At 48.9% G+C, this 12,383-nt stretch overlaps 1 protein-coding gene across 31 annotated transcripts in view; it reads left to right on the top strand.

Moving 5' to 3' along the window:
• The window catches only part of GIT2 (GIT ArfGAP 2), a 53,767-nt gene that overhangs the window by 26,001 nt on the left and 15,383 nt on the right, over nt 1–12,383 (top strand). For 11 of the 31 annotated variants that reach the window (XR_011385237.2, XR_515257.5, XR_011385241.2 and 8 more), the window contains 6 exons: nt 2,468–2,540; nt 2,782–2,879; nt 3,827–3,938; nt 5,825–5,967; nt 7,782–7,931; nt 11,379–11,627. Coding sequence is in view for 24 of the 31 variants with exons in the window: in XM_089322979.1 (XP_089179105.1) it covers nt 2,468–2,540; nt 2,782–2,879; nt 3,827–3,938; nt 5,825–5,967; nt 7,782–7,931; nt 11,379–11,627 (825 nt within the window). In the remaining 7 variants the exon portion in view is untranslated. Of the gene's footprint in view, nt 1–2,467; nt 2,541–2,781; nt 2,880–3,826; nt 3,939–5,824; nt 5,968–7,781; nt 7,932–10,083; nt 10,823–11,378; nt 11,628–12,383 lie in introns of those variants that run through there. The other 20 variants (XR_011385240.2, XR_011385239.2, XR_011385238.2 and 17 more) reach the window with 4 other exon arrangements.

Raw genomic sequence — 12,383 nt, 5'->3', positions numbered from 1 at the left:
AGCCTCCCTGTGGACTGTGTGTTTCTCTCCAGCCTGCCCTCCTCTGCCTTAGTTAGGACCCTGGCAAACTCCTCTGGGAACAGCAGCACTTTGTGCACCCCAGGGTGCTTCCTGGCCACACTGTGCTCCTCAGCTGCCTGCTGTCTGGGTCAGAGCCGAGATCTGTAACCCTTCATATCTGGGGGCGCCAGTGCCACTTCCCACCTCAGCTTGCGCTGCTTCCCTTCATGCATGCATGTCTCCGTGTTTCTTTGTGGGCGACGCTCTCTGAGGCCAGGAGCTGCCACGCTCAAGGCCTCTTCCACGAGCCCTTTTTGCCTGCAGTGTTTGCTTTGCCCAGCTTCCACCCCTCACCATTCAAGGAGCAAAAATCTGCCCCCGACGGTGTAGGCGGTAGCTTTCCCGAGGCTCTCGATTTAGGACGACTCCTTCCCCTCCTCGCAGAAGACCCTCTACCAGCACTTCATAGGGTAATAAGTACTAAAGGTCACGTAAATGAGTTTATCCTTGCTAGCGTTTAACTGTATCATGAAATAAATGTGTTTTATGCAATTTGGTGTCTCTGTGTTCTATATCTACAGTTTTGTGTGTCTGTGTTTTGTTGCCTTTCTTAAATTAAGGAGGTCATGTATTAAGACACCTTCGTGTCAGCACAGAATATTGTATGGTTTCCTTTTACTTATAACATGTAAGCGAGCTTTTGTTACAAGGAGCTGAAGCCTAGAGAGAGCCCAGTTTCCCTCTGACCGTGCTGCATGTGCTAGGCTGGAAACGGCGTGAAAGCTGTGGTTATGTCTGTAATCTCGGTAGCATGTGGTGGGCGTTCAGTAAACATCTGGAGCAGAGTTAAGGACAACTCTCCGAAACTCGGGCTCTGGGTCAGGCAGGTCAGGTACGTCTCATGCCTGCCAGGCTCCTCAGCCTTCCTGGGCTTGCTGTTGTCTCTTAGCAAAGGGAGCTGACGATACAGCAGAGCTGTGACGGGAAGGGCAAGCAGCTGTTCCCTGTGGGCCCCTGCTCTGGGGCCTCCATGTCTGGAGAGCCTGGTCGGTGTGCGTCCTCCAGTACCTTCTTCCTTTCCTCCTCTCCCTCCTGTTCTTCCCTATTGAAAAGCTGAGAGAAATATAACAAAGATGAGTACATTTATATTTCTTGAATGAGAAAATACTAGCGTTTTATGAGATTCAACCTGGATCTCTGGTCCCTCATGTATTTACTGTAGCTTAGGCAAGCTATAACTTGCAAGCCTCAGCACCTTTTCTGTAAAACAGAACGGCAGTGGCTGCTGTGTTTGTGGGAGTGTCGGAAGCACCACATGCGACGCTGTTTGCACAGCTCCCGGGATGCGAGCCTCCCATCGGCGTCGCCTGCTGGGGCTGTAACAGGGATGTTCGTGTGGCGTCACCTAGAGGAAGAAGCTGGTTGTGAGCAAGTTCAAGTTCCCAGTCCCTCGTCTAACCCAGCTCTGGGTTCTCAGTGTTCATTTTTATTTATAAATGTCATGTGACAACACACTACCTTGGATTCAGGCTCAGTATTTTGGTATATTTCTTTCAGTTTTTATTTCAAATGCATGCAATTTTTTTCAAATGGAACTCAATCATTACAGAATTTTATATCCTGCTTTGTTCTCCTAACAACGTATTGTGCCTATTTTGCCATGTTCCTCTGGAGTCTTGGTAGCCAGCATCATAAATCGTCACATAGCACACTTGCAGTCAGTCTGGGAGATGTTTCCCGAGCCCAATACTGCTTGTGGGGTCAGGAACACAGTAGGGAATTTAACACATTCAACATCTGTCCTCTAAGAATAGGGGGTCCCCGAGTGCTAAGTTTCGGGGTGAGTCATGAGGCACAGAGACCTGGAGCCGCTCTGGCGAACTTAACCTTGTCTTGGTGGGAAAGGCCTGTGTTGTGTGGCCCATCCCCGGCTGCTGCCAATGAGGGTGCTGGCACCACACAGCCCACTGACGAGGAGGGCAGCTCAGTGCAGGGGCGGGGAGGGCCCCCACCATGGCAGGTGGCGAAGGAACGTAAGCACGGTCTGTGTGCATTTTTGTGTGTTGGCACATTGTGTTCTCTCAAGATGGCATGTTTTCACTGCCTTAACTTGCCAAGAACTTAGGATTTTGACAAACTGGCAAATGCTGTGAGGAGCAGAAGAGATCACAGGGCGATAGCTTGGGAGGAGTGAAGACTTGGAACCTGCTTTTTGAGATTAAGCACTTTGGGGATACTCTGGGCTCCTTACAGCATCCCTGTCTGTATGTCACCGAGCAGCGAGGCTGCTGCGGTGGGCAGATGCTTGTAGACCACCGTATGATTTTGAAACTTACTGTCTGTCTAACACTGGGTATTTGCTAAGCACTGGCTTCGGGTGATAACAGGGTGAATTAAGTCCCAGTCCCCTCTCGTCCTCCTGGTGTTAATCGTTGTCCCTTGTGTTCCTGATATTTTTTACTTTCAGCTAAGTAATCATTTGTTTGAAGAACTTGCCATGGATGTGTACGATGAAGTTGACAGGCGAGAGACTGATGCAGGTGACTTGACATGTGGCTTTATCTGCTAAGCTTCTGTTATCAGTGGGCAGTGACAAGCTGCCAGCCTCAGTGTTGTACTTGCCCGATTCCTACCGTCCTGATATCGTGTGTGTCGACATTGACTTTTGAGTGTGTTGGCCTCAGAGTGTGCTTTCCCAAGTCTCCCTAGTAACGCGTGAGCCGTGCCTCCCAGAGGAGCAGGTGTGATGAGATTCTGTCTCTGGCTTTTTCCTCTGGCTAGTCTGGCTTGCCACACAAAACCACAGCACCTTGGTAACCGAGACAACCGTCGTCCCCTTTCTTCCGGTCAATCCCGAGTACTCGTCAACACGAAACCAGGCAAGTGGTTCAGTTTAAAAAGTAATTAGTAGTTGTATTGGTGGGGGGATGGCTGTTTCCCAGGACAAGTTATTTAAATTTTTTGATTGACTAAAATTTCGTACTTTTTATAGACAGACAACTCACAAAATGATAACCAAAGCAATAGATGTAAGTAGATGACTGGAAAAGAATATGTAATAACTCAGAGATGAAGTGTGAATGGCTTACAAATATGCAAGAACATTCACTCTTAGCAGTAATCAAAGAAGGCAACATAAAGGTGTTTGCCAAAGTTTCCTCAGTCAAAATAATAAAATATAGAGGATACTCCAGGCTTGAACGAACATGGCAGGATGAGCTATCTCATGCTACAGATTTTATGTTGCTGTAGACTTCAGAGAAGCAATTTTTTTAAAATTAGTTTCAGAATCCTCAAAATCCAGTGCATCCCTTTGGGAATGTCCTGATAGCAGCAGGTCTGCAGGCTGGCTTTCCGAGCGCCGTGTGTGCTAATGAAGTGTTAGCAACAGCCCCGGCGTGCTTCTCAAGGAGCAGCGCTGAGTCAGTGAGGAAGGTGCTGGAGGTTGTGATTATAGGCCACAGGTGAGGACAGAGTCCCTGCGTCCAAACCGTTCGCCTTATTCTGAAATTGAAAGATCTTACTCCACATTAATTTTTTACTACTAGATGTACTTCAAAAAAATAAAAGAATTAATCATTTTATGTTTGGTCACAAGAATACAATACATTCTCACATTTTGAGAATTTAAATGTTAGGAACTTCTCCCATATAAAGGATTATTTTTTTTGAACTGTTAATATTTGAGTCAGTCATGGCTGTGATGGATCACAGTTTTGTTTGGCAGGAAGGGCTTTGCAGGAGTTGTCGATAATCTGACCAGCTTTGTGGTCAGATTATGTGTACTTACACTGGGGAACATGGGCAATTATTTTCTCATCCTTAGGGCAGACAGAAATTAGCTCGGTTTAATGCACACGAGTTTGCCACGCTGGTCATCGACATTCTCAGCGACGCCAAGAGGAGGCAGCAAGGCAGTCCTCTCTCTAGTGCCAAAGGTAACTGCTCAGCCCTCTAAGGGTTTTGTGCTTTTGTCCTTCTAAACTCAATCCAAGTGTCAGTTTTAAAGTTGCACGTTACTGAACGCAGTCCTTCACATGGCAGCTTCGTGCAGTCCTGTAAGTTTGGTTGGAAGTATATTAAGTGACTTGGCCTTTCTTATAAATTATATCCTGAAATTAACCCGGGAGTTGGACTGGCTCTTGTTAAAGAACATAGAAAAAATTCTTGATTAGAATGGCATCTTACCTGCTGTTGCTTCCTAAAGTCACTTACATCGATTAAAATTTGCTGGGGCCTCACACTGGCTGCGAGGGGCCCTTTCATTTGTTGGCTTAGTGCCGTGTTCGTGTTTTTGTGTTTTTTGCTGGTGATTTTGGTTCAAAAATGGCCCCAAGCATAGTGCTGAAATACTGCTGGTGTTCCAAAGACTGAGAAGGCTCTGAGTGCCTCAAAGAAAACCGCGTGTCCAGTAGCGTCATTTAGGTGTGCTGTCTGTTGCAGTTGTGAGCTCGGTGCCGAGTCAGTGGTATGTATTAGATAAGGGTCTTCAAGCAGAAGCACACACGTCTCACAGTTGAGTATTGATTGGTTAAGGAAGGGTCATGACCAGAGGCTCTCGGGAAGCTAGCCCTGTATTTTCCCTCGGAGGGTACACATTGCTAATTCAGACTTTGCAGCCATTTTTTAGAGCAGGACTGCCAAGAATAAGAGATTGACTGAGTGTGTATAAATATACTTAGAAAAAAGACTTCAACACACAGCAGTGACTGTGAGTGATCGCTCTGTATTTCCTATATCGAATCTTAGTACTCTATCATCAGATTATATGTATTTGTTTTTAAATGTTAATTTAAAAATTAAAATAAGACCTAGTCCTTTTAAGTAACCGTAGTTCATCACAAAGATACGATTCACTGAGCTATCAGGTAAGTACTATTAGAAATCAGAGGTTTCCTTCAGTTGCCTGACAGGAATTGGAGAGATGTGGGTGGTTGGTAGAATCTTATGTAGGCAATGTCCAGCGTCCCATAACACAGCACCGGTTCGAGTCCTGGCTTCTCTGCTTCTAAACCAGCTCCCTGCTGGTGTGCCTTGGGAAAGCAGTGGGAGATGGCCCAAATAACTTGCGCCCCTGCCACCTACGTGGGAAAGCAGGATGGAGCTCCTGGCTCCCAGCCTGGTCTGGTCCAGCCCCAGCTGTTGCAGCCATTTAGGAAGGGAACCAGTAGATGGATGATCTCCTGTTCTCTGTTTCTTTCCCTGTGCCTGTTACAGGCATCTGGGGAGTGAACCATTGAATGGGAGATCTTGATCTCTCTCTTGCTGTCTCTTTCTGTCTGCCTTTCAAATAAATAATTTTTAAAATAGTGTGTTAGGGCCTGCAGAATGATGAGTCCTGCCCACCATGGAGGATATTCTGAATAAAATGCAAGTGTGCATGCACTGGATTCATTTTCCTCCCTTCTGTCTCACTGGGATTCAGGTGACTGAGGCCAGGGTTCCTGTCTCTAAACCTCAACAGTTCGCTTTCTGTTTTGACTTGTGACAACTTCACCTTCAAGTCTGAAGCCACACTCTATCAGTAGCAACTTAGGGACCTTTCCCGCTAGTCCGAGCCTCTCTTCGCTGAGCCAGCTCCTTGGTTTGCTCACATTTGGCAGGCGGGTGAGGGGCTGCTTCAGTTGCTCTGCACAGCTGTCCGTCTGCGGGATGACTTCTCTGTCTCCCGCTCGGTCGGGTGTGGCTGTGATGCTGCTATTCTTGTCGTTTTTCTTTCTGTCCTTTAAGTGGCTAACTCTCCATTTTTATCCTCTCAGTAGTTTGTTTTGGAAGGAAAGCAATGTTTTAAGCCTGAAGTAAAGTTCTTTGCTTCTGTTGGTAGACAATGTGGAGCTCATACTGAAAACCATCAGTAACCAGCACAGCACCGAGAGTCAGGACAATGACCAGCCAGACTATGACAGTGTGGCTTCAGACGAAGACACGGATGTGGACACAGCAGCAAGCAGAGCAAACCGGCAGAAGGTGAGCGGGCACGCCTCGCGCAGAGGGGCTCTGCTTCTTGTAGAAACCTTCCTTCTGCAAAACGGCCCTGTGTGTCAGTCACCAAGGCTGTGGGACTCAAGTTGGGTTCACTGTAGCTTGGGCCAAGCAGAGGTGAAGCAAGCTAAATGGTTTGCAAATAGGGGTCCTTCGTCCCTGACCAGCTGCTGAAATCACAGCCCTGCCACCTTGGTGACTTTGTAAGGCCTGTGAGGAATGACGGGTGTGTTTTAGTCACTCAACAAATGTTGATTAAGTGACTTCTCTGGATAATAACTCCACTGAGGGAGGCCTAGTCCCTGACCCCTAAGCATGTCCCTGTCTACAGGAGAGATGGGTGAGGCAAAAGATACAAAGTGATATGCATGGTATGACTCACAGAGGGGCAGAGGGCGAGAGAGGAGGGGGAGCCAGTACTGGCCGGGCTGGCTCTAAGACACGCCCTCAGGACCCAGGGGCTTAGGGCCTCTGGAGGAGGCAGAGCAGGGTGGGTGGGGCAGAGAAAGGGCGAAGCCAGGGCACCTGGAGAGACAGCTTGCCCTGCAGAGGGACAGCCTGGAGAGCTGGGACTCGGGTACGTCAGCAGGCATGTGACAGGAGCCTGGCCTCACACGCAGTCCATAGCCCAGAAGGCTTCAGACAGGGCAAGAGGGCAAAGGTCAGAAAGTAAAAGGAGGGAACCCAGGGAAGACACTCCCCAAGAAGTCCCGATAAATTGGTGTAAGCCACCTCAGGCCCTAGGTGAGGAGGGCCCAGGTGAGACAGAGACCATGGCATCAGAGTGAGCCAGGGAAGGGGGCTGGAGCCCCAGGCAGCCCACCCACTCCTGCATCCCCTCGGCAGGCCCACGGGAGTATTCCACAGACGTTGCCGATGGGTCATGAGGAAGGTAGACTATGTAGAAAGGTCTTGGCAGTAATTTGGAGGTCTGAAGTGAAGAAACAGACTTACAGATGTGTCTGGAATTTTCCGGCTCACATGACTGAGAATATGATGGTGCCATTGGCAGGTGCAGGAGAGGCCCCCACCCAGGCTCCCTGGAAGCCGCCTGGTTCACTTAGTGAAAGCCAAGGCCATTACAGGACCCTCGTGCTGGGCCCTCTTGACTGACTGACCTCCCAAGGCCTGCACCCTGCACATGTACTCCCTCGGGCTGAGCTCTGCCCCCAGCCGGAGTGTTCTTCCAGACGTGGGACTGGCTCCTGTACCTCCCAGGCTCTCATCCACACCTCACCTCCTCAGAGGCTTGCCCAGCTCCCTGACTAACATGCAGCCCACTTGCACCCCTGTTTCAGCTCCTCAGCCCCCAACCCTGCTCCGTTTTACCTTTGCCCACAGCACTAATCACCATCGATCACACCATGTATTTACTTATTTTTATTTTCTCTCTCTCATGCTGCTGGGATGTAAACACCATGGAAGCAGGAGTGTTTTCTGACACATCCCAAGCACTTAGGACATTGCCTAGTGCTCTCTGAAAATGCTGGAATGAACGAGTAAAGAAGAATGAGCAAGCCAGTAAGGCAGGCAAGACAGGACAAAGCTCCGTAGACAGCTGTCAGCTTAGATGTGTAGCCCTACTGCCCATCCAGTTAGAAAATATTGAATTAAATTTTTTAAGTATTGAAGTGACCCAACTTTTATGTTGTAGTTTTGTATTACTCTCAGAAGCCTTGATTTGGTTTTATTAATTTTGCAATCCAGTTGGCGTGGCCAGAATTTGGAATTCTTTAGCTGTTAGTCTTTAATGTTATCATCGTCTCAGATTGTGAACATTTTCCCCAATTTATTTTTAGAGCCTAGATTCAGATTTATCAGATGGACCAGTCACTGTACAGGAATTTATGGAGGTCAAAAACGCTCTAGTGGCTTCTGAGGCCAAGATACAACAGCTAATGAAGGTGAATAACAACTTGAGTGACGAGCTGAGAATTATGCAGAAAAAGGTAACATGTTAATAAATGCCAGGGCGGTTGACTTTTAATCCCGTAGCATAAGGAAGACCCCTAGGCACCATGCTGTGGTCAGAGGGAGGATGAACAAAGTTACCATAACACACCTAGAAATCTTCAGGCGCACCTGTCATGTTGGAGGCAAGATGTGTTTGAAATGGAATAGCCTTAATGAGAAGTGTGTCCAGAGTAAGTTCTCCCAGTCCGTGAACCCCCTAGCCTGTGCCTGCTGGAACCTGGCTGCCCCTCCGTGGACGTGGGTCTTCCCCTGGCTGCTTCTGAAGAATCACCATGTGGTGAGACAGAGCAGAGGAAGCCCTGGGTGTGTTTAGACCCGCCCACACCAGGCAGGGGCCTTTCCCGTTCACACCGCACTGACTCAATGCCTGCCCCTGCCTTGGCAGCCCTGGCCCACATCCCTGCTTTATTTTCCCCCCAGACTGACCACTTAATTGTGGTGTCCTCGGAGCCGGGAGCAGGGCCTGCCTGCTGCAGAGTAGGCCCACAGTCTGGTAGAGAGAGCTCTTTATTTGCAGCGGCAGCAGCTGCGCGCTTAGCCAGGCGCAGTCGGGTCTGCCCAGCACGTGAGAGAATCAGAACCGAGAGCAGCGTGACTGAGTAGCAAGCAGTAGACTGAAGAGGGGCTTGTGCGTGCAGTGGTTTCTGGGAAGGCTGAGGAAACAAAGTGGGAAAATCCCATCATCCAGTTCTCTGAGGGTCTGCTTCCCTAGGCAGAAACCAGTCTGGCTCTTTCTGCTGTCCTTTGAGGAGTCACGTTTCGGGATTGTTTTCTAGACCCGAGGACTGTACTGGGCCCGCGCTGCTCGGCTCGCCGAGGAAGTGAGCGCTGCGCCTCTCGGCCGGGGGCAGTACAGGGTGCTCTCAGGGCTGAGCTCCAGGTCATCCTAGAGACCCTGCAGTGACGGCCTCCAGTGCCAGCAATGAAGGGAACCCGGGCTCCTGAAGGCCAGGCAGCCCCCCGGGGGCCTCCCGCCGTGAACAGCACGTGCCGTGAGCCCCTCTGCCATGTTGTGCAGGACTTGTGCTTCCTCTGCTGTTCCTGAAATATATTTCGCTTAGTGGTGTGTGCTCATAATTGGACTGATAATTCTGCTGGGATGGCTCTTCCTGAAACGTGCTGACCTGGCCAGTGTTAGCCCGTCAGGCATCACTTTTTTTTTTTTTTTTTTTAACCTATGATTTTTTTTTTTAACTATAATGCTCCTTTCAGTACTTGTGGAAATCACCAGAGATAGCCTGCGTCTCAAAGCCCATGTCCTGAGCTGCTTTAGAACTGAGAAGTGTAGTCACTTGCCATTGCTCATTGGTTGTATCTCCAGTGACTAGAAAAATGCCACTAAATTATCTTCAATATCTTAACTTTTTACTCTCTGTTCTGCTCCTTCCGAACAAAAGTGTGTGGCCTGGTTCTTAACAAAATAAGCGTCACTAACTTTATCCGAGGCTATCTCTAAATTCACAGGACTAAAATTTTTAAATATTGAAACCTGGAACTCTTGCTCGTCTGAAAACACCTTCCAGAAAACGCCCAGGCTGGATGTTTGAGAGGTGTGACCAGAGCCAGGGTAAAAAGTTGCAGGCTCCAAGGGCTTGTCTGAAAGTCTGCAGCTGGAGGCTTTTGTGCAGACAAAGGCGTGGGCAGACACACCAGGTCTCTGCTGAAGCAGGTGTGTTGGTCAGCACTCCTCGGGTCTTTGGGCCTTGACCACTTCACGTTAAGCTCTGGGTTCCCTAATTAGTCGTTTCGACAGGCACCGCATGCCTGTCTGTCCCCTGGAACGTAAGGATTTCCAGTGACTGCTTGTCATTGTGCAGCTGTTCCCTGTTTGGAAAGCGAGTTGCAGATCTAAGGTGGAGCCCGAGAGTCTGTGGTGTAGAAGCGAGCTGGCCGTCCTTACTGGCTGTCTCCGCGAGGAAGCCCCGAGTTACCGGTCTGGCTCTGAAAGCGGCAGGAAGCTGCTTTTCCAGAGTGCCGGCGCTGTGAATGTCAAGTGTGGGGAGTCTGTTAAGGAGCAGAGATGCATTGATTTTATTGGGAAGCTAGGGAAGATTTTATATATAGTCGTATGTATCTGTATGGTTGACACAGTAGCGTGATTTGTATCTGATCTTTCACATTTAACAGTTGCTTGGAAAAGATGATAATTAACGAAGAGGAGCCGCTACTATTGGTGTGTTTTTCACAGATCGGTGCTTTCTAAGTCAAAATTGAAAGTAACTCCTAACATTGAATAGGTTTGCTGTTGACAAAGCAACCGTCCTCTGGCACAAGCACTGTTGCTTGGTACCGGTGGGGAATTGGTCAGATTTTACAGTCTCTGTCAAAGAGTAGACAGCTGAACATCCACCACACGCAGCGCATAGAGTGTCACGGAAGATGAAGGAGCACCCGAGGGCAAGGACACGTGCAGAATGGACACGCTTCCTGGTGTTCAGAGTGCCAGGGGCTGAGGAGTAACGAGCTTCCCTGCCGCCCCCCTAACTTCTTCAGACCCTGCGAAGCAGCCGCATGTGAGGAGTGGAAAGAGCCCACAGGGCCTCCAGGTGACAGTCCCTGCGTCAGATGACGTGGTGCCAGGCAGGTTAGCGTGTCCAGAACTGGACAGCACCATGGTCATGCTTTGTGAGTGACAAAGCCGCAGGAAAGAGAGGCCAGATATTCCAGCCCTGGCTGAAAGACAGTCGGTCACCAGAGGGAAGCGAGCACACTGCGCGGAGCACTCAATGAAGATGCTGGCCTTGCTCTGTTGTCCTCTTGATGCAGTGTTAATATAGCACACTCACCATGACGCGGGGCCTTACCCCCCATGCCGAATTATCTGGACTATCGAGAATATTATGTAATAAAAACTTACTGATCATAATTTTTCTTGTTGGCCTTTGGGAAAGCACTAGCCAATCTGATTTTTCATGAACTGAACCTCGACTTCTTTCTTGCTTTGCAAAGCAAGTCTGGTTACCTTTGTGCTGCTTCCATGGTGTCTGCTGTCGCTTTGGGCATTTGCAGATTGCTCAGGGCTCATTTGAAAAGCAAGTTACGCAGAGATGTTTTAACAGTCTCAAGTCCTAGCTTGAAACAGTCTTAAAATAAATAGTCCAGGGTATAGCTTGCCTGCAAACAATTCCCAGCCCCACCATGACAAATTTTTTTTTTTAAATTGGGAGACATTTAGTTTGCAAAAATTCCGAAGTAGGACTTTCCACATTCAGAAATGAAGCTTGAATTTCCCTCCTGATGAAGTCAGTTGATTGCTCTCCCTCATTCCAGAAGAGTGTTCTTGTTTGTGGTTGCGTTTTTACTTTGAAGTCATCACCTGCTGCTGTTCTTGTTTAAAGCTGGTAGCTGTATTCGTTTATTTGGTGTTTGCTTTTTCTGCTTGCTGTAGAAAAACACAGTCCCACGCCAAACATTTCTTTCAGCTTCAAACACTGCAGAGTGAAAATTCGAACCTCAGGAAACAGGCCACCACCAATACATGTCAGGTGCAAACTGGTTCTGAGTACCCAGATACTTCCAACCACTCTTCCTTAAAGCGACGTCCGTCTGCTCGGGGCAGTCGGCCCATGTCCATGTATGAGACGGGATCAGGTCAGAACCCGTATCTCCCAATGGGAGAGGCGAGCCACCCCGAGGAGAGCAGGACGAGACTGCAGCCCTTCCCGGCACACGTAAGTAACCCCATTGGTGCTTCTGCCCTGCGCTCTGTACAGCCTCAGCCTGACTGCTCTGTGTCCCCCTCTGAACCTGTGGATCCCCATGCCTCTGCTTTAGCGAACTGAGCTCCGAGAGTTGCCCTGGTGTTTGCTGCAGTAATGTCCACGGGTGCTTGCTATGTTCCCACAGCACACGGGGTCACGGGCTGAAAGCTTCCAGTCAAATGGGCGAGTCAGGTTCCACCTCGACTCCCACACCCGCCCCCCACCCCCACCGTATCCATGATTCAGTTCCCACCATCCACCTCCTTCCCCATTTCCTAAAACAAAATGGATTGTGGAGATCACCAGCAGAAGTGAGTGTGGTCTTCAAGGTAGACAGGGACAGGCCCTTTTATGATCTGGAGTGCCTGGGCTCCAAGATACCTTCTCAGCATTTCCCATTTGAGCAGGCGGTGTCTGTGGCCAAAGGGCAGGTCTAGGAGCTCCAGGCCTTTGAAGCCTGTCTGCTATGCTCAGTGTGCCTGCTGGGTTAGTGTGCCTGTCCTCTGCCCCTCCCCTTCCTGGACAAAGTGTGGCTTTGTCATAGCATAAAAATGAAATATGAGAATGCTACATCCATCTTCCAAGTGCTGAATTCCAAAGACTGTACTCGGTAGCAGGGCTCCAACAACCTCACTTTACCATGAGACAAGCATTGCGTTCTGAGGTATTCAAATATGTTATTTCTCTTGGGTTAATTTATTTTAAAAATCTTGTTTTGACAAAATG

This window comes from Oryctolagus cuniculus, chromosome 21 (assembly GCF_051225735.1).
Source record: "Oryctolagus cuniculus isolate XC-2025 breed Fujian yellow rabbit chromosome 21, ASM5122573v1, whole genome shotgun sequence".
Lineage (NCBI taxonomy): Eukaryota > Metazoa > Chordata > Mammalia > Lagomorpha > Leporidae > Oryctolagus > Oryctolagus cuniculus.
Note: the sequence above shows the minus strand (reverse complement) of the source record. Positions and strands in the feature narration are given on the sequence as shown.